At 61.5% G+C, this 7,275-nt stretch overlaps 1 protein-coding gene across 1 annotated transcript in view; it reads left to right on the forward strand.

Annotated features, from left to right (window-relative positions):
* The first annotated feature begins 5,703 nt into the window (after positions 1-5,703).
* The window catches only part of DRC1 (dynein regulatory complex subunit 1), an 18,613-nt gene continuing 17,041 nt past the window's right edge, over positions 5,704-7,275 (forward strand). Inside the window, exon 1 of the mRNA XM_026067014.1 lies at positions 5,704-5,943. Within this exon, the coding sequence (XP_025922799.1) occupies positions 5,704-5,943 (240 nt within the window). The remainder of the gene's footprint in view (positions 5,944-7,275) is intronic.

The raw sequence follows: 7,275 nt of genomic DNA on the forward strand, positions 1-7,275 counted from the left end.
ACTATCCTCCATCTCCCATCCCAGCACTGCCTGGCCTTTGGCCTGCTAATGTTTAGGGAGAGCAAAGACCGTTTCACTCAGCCCAGTAGAGCTGAAATCTTACCAGTGGCTTTGAACAACCCTAGCCCATTTTCCCAATAGCACCTTTGGAGGGTGCACTTCAGTTGCATCTGGCTTCTGTCTCACCCAGACACCTCAGAAGTTGAGCAGACACAACCAGGGGACCTGCTTATACTGGCCTCAAGAGGTGCCAGTTAAACTCCTAGTAAAGGTTTTTGAGAAAACCAATTCCCATGCATGCTGCCACTTCATAAGGAGACATCTAGATGGACTGGACCCTCACGGGTGGAATGGTTGTACTGGGATGGGGAACTTGGTCCCCCGGCTCTGGGATGAAGTTAGCTGAAGTGACAAGGATGAGGTTGACACGACCATGTCTGGCCGCCTCAAAGCTGCAGGACAATCCCTTCTCCTCCATCGCCCGCAACTGGTCCTCACCAGGGCAAGGAGGAAAGATGCTGCCTGTGAAATGCGGAGGAAGAAAGCTCCTGGCTTCAGTACGCCCGGGTATCCACCCAGCATTGGGCCCCGGCTGTGGAAACCAGTGGAGTTGCCTGTGCTGTTGCCAAGGGGTTGCCATGGTATTTGCATCCGAGGTTGCCATGGAGAGAGGAGGAGTTTGGAAGTGGGTAGGCTGCTGCCAAGGCCACCAGCATCTCACCCCAGCCCCAATGGCCTGCAGGGGACCTCCAGGGATAGAAACCRCAGGGTCACCAGGAGCCAGGCAGCTGCCCAGGTGGCCTTGCCCGGTGGATGGATGGATGGATGCCCATGGTCAAAGAGACCTTCCCTGCCCCTTTCCACCGCAGGACCCCCAGCTACAGCCTGCTGTGCGCTGCCCCACACCAAACCCCAAAGTAGGAACTCTCTGGGGCCAGCTGCCCCCTGGGACCTTCACAACCACCTACTCTGTCTCTCAGGCTCTCAGCTCAGTCACCAGTGGTGACAGAAAAAGAGGACAAGGTTTAGAGAAAAAAATCAGGTATTTGCGGTGCTTGGCCGCAGGGAGAAGAGAAGCCGCGGTGCCACCCATGACGTCCGTGCCCTTCGAGCTCCAGCAGTGCTCAGTGGCCTCTCCTCAGCCGGGAGAAGATGGCTGCTGGTGGGGGCTGCTGCTCCCCACAAAATGGCTGCTGGGGCCAGGCCTGCAGAGCGCGGCTGAGGTGGTCACCCAGCCCGGGCCTGGACCCGCTGTGGCTCTGGGGACAGCGCGCTCTCCTCAGGGCAGGGACATGGAGGAAAACGTTCACGGGAATGTCCCTGCTGGGAGGCCACCCATGACATCACATACAGTATGATGTCACCATCGCATCACAACGCAGGGTCTTTCTGGAGGTGGGGCTGGGGCACCTCAGGGGTCACTTTGCCTAGGAGTGAGTGAGCAAGTGAGTGAGCGAGCAGGTGAAGAGCGTGGTTTGAGCTGCGACCAAGGAGCAAGGCAGCGGGGTAAGAGCTGCCTCCTCCGCTCTCTCCCCACTCTCTCCTCCCCTCCCGCCGCTCTCCCTGTCTTTGGCGGCCTCCCCAGAGCCCACAAACCCCTGCACGCTTCCTCCTGGGGCAGCGCCCGCCCCACGAGCCGCAGGGATGCGCTGCCGCTTGCCTTGCAGCCGGGCACCGAACTGCCCCTCCCTCGACACGTCACGCTGCAAGTGCCCCAGTCAGGGGAACGTGCCGTCGGCGAAGCCCAGCAGCCTCCGGGGACGAGTGTGCGCACTTGCTGCTGAGGACAGGGGGTCCCAGCACAGCACTGCTGAAACCAGCCCCGGCAGCGGGCAACCAGGCAAGGCCCATGCAGTGAGCGCACTGTGCTCTTCTTCTTGCAGAATTGCTCTTGGCGGCCTTTTGCTCTTCTCGTTGTGGCAGATTGACACTGTCAATCTTGGGGTGTGGAGGATCGTGCGAAGGGTGAGCCCAAGAGCAGAGGAGAGGGGGCAGGGCCGGGGAGGTTGGTGGAGCGGCATGGGGAGGGAGTTGTTGAGGAGCAGTTTGGGTGGTGCTGCCCTCCCTCGTGCTGGGAGGGTGCTCCCCTGACAGCGACCCTCACTGCTAAGAGCTGTGTGCCGTGTTTTGGTTGCCCTCTGGAAACAGGACTTGAGCGCAGAGCACTGTGCCAGCTGCACACTTGAGGCACGCTTCCTTTGGCAAGATGGAGGCCCAGAGGCTGAGCGCCGTGTGCCTGCTCATGGGACTGAGCCTTTTGGTCCTGTGGCTGCTCAAGTTCCCTTCTCTCTGTAACCTGCTGCTGCTGCTGTGGCTGGTGTTCTTCACGCCTGAGGGGGAAATCCCCCAGCCCAAGGTAGGAGTCAGGCACGGCATCGCCCCAAGCACTTCCCGGGCAGGGACAGGGTGGAGCCCGGGACAGGGCCCATCCCTGGGGCAGTGTGGATGTATCCTGGTTTGGGGGGGCAGTTGAACAGCCTGGCCAGGGCCCRCCAGGCCGGGCCACCACTATGGACCCTCTGTGCCACCTCCCCTGGAGCCGGACTCTGCTGAGGACGCTCCTGTCCCCATCTCATAGATCAAGATCAGTGGGGACATCCCCAGGCACTGCGGTGGCAAACAAACACCCCCTGCTTCCACCCCCTCTGCCCTCGAGCAGCTCCTGCAGCCATGGGACCCTCACAGCCCTCCCCAAAATCCTGCCTGCACCCTGAGGTACCCTGCTTAGGGTCAAGGTCCCTGGAGCGCGGGGCATCCTGGAGGAGGGCAGAGGCTCCCTGCTAACCTGGTGCTTGCTTTTGCTTAGGGGGGGACTTCTCAGAGGAAGAGCAGTCAGAGAAGCAGGAATGAGAAACAGAGAGGTAAGCGACCTCCGTGCCACAGCTGCACCAGGCTCTGCAGCAGCTGCCTGCCAAGAAATCCCCCCACCGCCCGTGTCCACCAGCCTCTGCCCTGGCTGGGCCTCCACGGAGGGGCTGCCCTCCCTCCCCCACTCACTCTCTCTCTGCCTCCTCTTGCAGCAGCCTCCTTCCTGCCCGAGGAAGACACCGAGGAGCCTGCAGCAAGCCAGAAGGCAGGGTAAGCGGAGCCCTTACCCGCAGCAGGGCTGGCCCTCTGGGAGCCCTGCGCCGGGAAGCCCAAGAGTGCAYGGAGCCAGGGGGAGCCAGGCTTGTCCTGGTCAGCCGGGATGGGACACTTCAGGGCCTCCCAGCCTCTGGCGGTTGCTCCTGGGCACAGAAAGGAGACCTGGGATCTCCTCCCACCTCCTTCCTCCTTGCAGGTTGAGCAAGGGCGCATTTGCYAGTGGCCGATTCCACCAGTCTGGCTTGGACTCCAGCCCTTTCCTGCCCCGGCACAGCCGTTCCCGTGTGCAGGAAGACGCCTGGCACCTCCCTCAGCCACCTTATGCTGCTGGGGCAGGCTTGTCCCATGCCCCCGAGGACCTGCCCGATCCCCAGCAGCGCGGGGCTGGCAGGGCTCGGCCCTGGGCAGCGGCAGCTCAGCCACCCTGCCTGGAGAGGACACGTGGAGCCTGCTGTGTCTTCCCAGTTCAGCGTCAGCACCCCAGGGTCCAGAGAGCAGATCCCACCTCAGCTGGGGGAAGATACAAGGGAAAGGACTGTGGGGACGCAAACTCCCGCAGCAAAGCACGTGAGGAGGGCAAAGCTTTGGAAGAGTCCATGGCCAACCAGTGCAGCTGCCATGGGCGCCTGACGACTGAGGTGCTGTCAACACGGAGCGCAGGCACTTCCCCCACAAGATGCCCTGTGACACAGGCGTCACCAGTCCAGGGGGGGCCGTCAGTGCTGCCACCAGCTCCAAGCCCCTCAGGAATCTGCGCCCCCATCGCCAATGTGGAAGAGCTCGCCACATCCCTCATGGGGTCCCTTGACACCGCCAGAATTGCTGTCAGTCTGCTCGGCAAGCTGAGGAGCAGACAAGTGGCGCGTGAGGCTCCCCTTCCACGCAGAAAYGTGGTGCAGGAATACCCCGTCTGCCTGCAATGCCGCTGGTACCTCACTGACAGCTGCCCGCACCGCAACCGGCCCACACCTGCCCAGGGCATTGCCACRCTGGCTGCCTTCCTCCTCTCCGTGAGCATGGAGATGAAGAGAGAGGACATGCAGTTCCAACTGGGGCTAGGCTTTGAGCTAGCAGTCAACAGGAAGGCAGTCTACAAATGGGAAATAACACAGACGCTCCCAGAAACGGATGGCTCTGAGCAAGGTGGAAGGCTCAAGGCACAGGTGGAGCCTTGGGAAAGGTCTCCTCCTGCAAAGCAGCCACCAACGCGCTCTGTTTTCACCAGCACRACAGACCTGCGGAGAGCTGGGCAGAGGAGGTCTTCACCAACCCCCATGGTGTCCCTGCCCCCATGGGCACAGCCATCCTCCCATGCCACTCTCGCCAGGCTCCGGAGAGCTGCCTTGCAGCCTATGCCCTTCATCGGCTACAAGTGCATGGGGCAGGGCAGAAAAATGCAGCGCCTGAAGAGATGGCGGCGCAGGCTGCGCAGCAGGGTGGACAGGAGCATCTGGAAGAAGCGGGGCCGCCTTCCAGGAGCAGAGAGCTCAGCACCCGCGGGCACCGCTGGAGCAGAGCAGCAGCACCAGCTGTGCGCTTGCCAGGCTCAAATCCACGCGCTCTTCAACGCCATGGTCATGGACGTGTAGGCAACACCAGCAACAAAAGTACCTGTGGGAGCTTATGGGCGAGGAGGCTGATCTTCCCTGTATGACCTACAGCAGGTTGCCCAGGACCATGTCCAGACGCCTTTGGAATATCTCCAAGGATGGAGACTCCACAACCTCTCTGGGCAACCTGCTCCAGTGCTCAGTCACCCTCACAGTACAGAAGTGTTCCCTTATGTTCAGGTGGAGCTTCCTGTGTTTCAGTTTGTGCCTGTTGCCTCTCCTTCTGTCACTGGGCACCACCGAAAAGAGCCTGGCCCCTCCTCTTGACACCCTCCCTTCCTATATTTATACACATTGATGAGATCCCCCCTCAGTCTTCTCTTCTCCAGGCTGAACAGTCCCAGCTCTCTCAGCCTTTCCTCAGATGAGAGATGCTCCAGTGCCTTCATCATCTTAGTGGCCCTCCACTGGACTCACACCAGGAGCTAGGTTCCCCCCCACTTGACTCCCCCCCAACGGTTGCCCCCAAACATCATGTCACCAACCGGCCCTTCCTTGCTTGTAAGCACCAGGTCCAGCACACCTCTCCGCATGGGCTCCTCTATCACCTGTATCAGGAMGTCCCKAAATCATCTTTGTGGCCGCCCCCAAGGCTTTGAACAAGCTTAACTCCCGTTCCCAGCACCCCTTTGCGAGGGTGCATTTCAGTTGCACCTGGCTCCCCCCCACCTGGGTCCCACCCAGCCCCTTTAGGAGTAGAGAGAACATACAACCAGTACACCTGCTTAAAACCCAAGCTGAGCTCCTCCCAGTGGCAAGAAGGAGACACAAGAGGGACACAGGGAAGGGGGACCAGAACAATGGGGACAGAGCCCAGAACAGAAGAGGACATCCTGGGGGGATGGTGGCAAAGTGCACTGCTCGGGCCCAGTCAAGGTTCAGTTCCTGGTGCAGATGGAGCCACCATGACTGCTGCACCCTTCAGAGGTGGCATGGTTGTGCTGGGCTGGGGAACCCGGTACCCTGGCTCTGGGATGAAGTGAGCTGAGGTGATGGGGATGAGACTGGCATGATCACGTCTGCCGCCTCGAAGCTGCAGGACAACCCCTTCTCCTCCATCGCCAGTGACTGGCGCTCACCAGGGCAAGGAGGGAAGGATGCCGGCTGTGAAGAGCAGAGGAAGAAAGCTCCTGCCTTCAGCATGCCCAAGTATTGCCCTGGCTTTTTGGACACCACTGGAGTTGCCTGTGCTGTTGCCAAGGGGTTGCCATGGYATTTGCATCTGGAGCTGCCATGGAAAGAGGAGCAGGTTGGCAGTGGGGAGGCTGCTGCCAAGGCCATGAGCATCGCACCCGGCCCCGAGGGGCTGCTGCCGGGGCCCTCGTGGGATGTGGGCACTAAAGCAGCCCTGGGGCCACCAGGAGCCAGGCAGCTGCCCAGGTGGCCTTCCCTGGTGGATGGATGGATGGATGCCCATGGTCAAAGAGAACTTCCCTGCCCCTTTCCACTGCAGGCCCCCCAGCTACAGCCTGCTGTGYGCTGCCCCACACCAAACCCCAAAGCAGGAACTCTCTGAGGCCAGCTGCCCCCTGGGACCTTCACAACCACCTACTCTGTCTCTCAGGCTCTCAGCACTGTCACCTGTTGCAAAAGCACGACGGGCTCTTGCCCAATGAGGAGAGAGACTCGGATGCAGAGGATGGGATTACAAGGAGCAGAACTTTTAATCGTGCACAAGAGGTGCCCCCRGGAGGATGTTATTGCTCGGCCACTCTCCATCATCTTTGAAAGGTCATGGAGAACAGGAGAGGTGCTGAGGACTGCAAGAAAGCTAATGTCACTCCAGTCTTCACAAAGGGCAGGACCCAAGAACTACAGGCCAGTCAGCCTCACCTCCATCCCTGGAAAGGCGACAGCACGCTCTCCTCAGCATGGGGACACTGAGGAAAATGTTCACAGGGACGTCCCGGCCGGGGGTCCCAGTGCAGCCCAGGACACAGGGCTGCCTTCCCTCAGCCTTTCTCTCCTGCTGTCCTCTCCAACTTTTTTCTTCCAAACACACCCATCCCCACTGCCTGTTCTTTGCTTTGCCTTGGCCTGACAGCGCCGGCTCACAGCCCCTCTGAGGGCTCCCCTTGCCCTGAGCAGGCTCAGGCTTGTCCCTGCTGTGCCCACAACTGTCGGTGCTCGGTGACACCATGTCCCGATGTGCGTGTGCTGGGCAACAGGCCAGGATCTTGGGGGCACGGGACGCCAGTGAAGTGTCACTGAAGCGTCGCAGCAGCAGCCCCCGCGTCTACCGCCACCCTCCCCGCTCCCGACCCGGCCCCTCAGAGCGGCCGCTCGCGGGGCACGGCGGCGCGCATGCGCGTTGGCGGCGGCTGCGTTGCCGGGCGACGCCGCGCACACCGGCTGGTGCGGGAGGAGAAGTTCGTCAGTGCGCATGCGCGRTGGCGGCGTTGCCGTGCAACGGGAAGCCGCGTGAGCCGCGGCCCGGCCCGAGGGTCGTGATCGCGCATGCGCGGTGGCGGCGTTGCCAGGGCAACGCGGGGCCTCATTAACGGCGGCGCAGACCAGGAAGCGGTAGCGCGCATGCGCGGTGACGGCGTTGCCGGGGCAACGCGGGGCCGCACTAACGGCG

This window comes from Apteryx rowi, unplaced genomic scaffold, assembly GCF_003343035.1.
Source record: "Apteryx rowi isolate R43461 unplaced genomic scaffold, aptRow1 scaffold_251, whole genome shotgun sequence".
Taxonomy (NCBI): domain Eukaryota; kingdom Metazoa; phylum Chordata; class Aves; order Apterygiformes; family Apterygidae; genus Apteryx; species Apteryx rowi.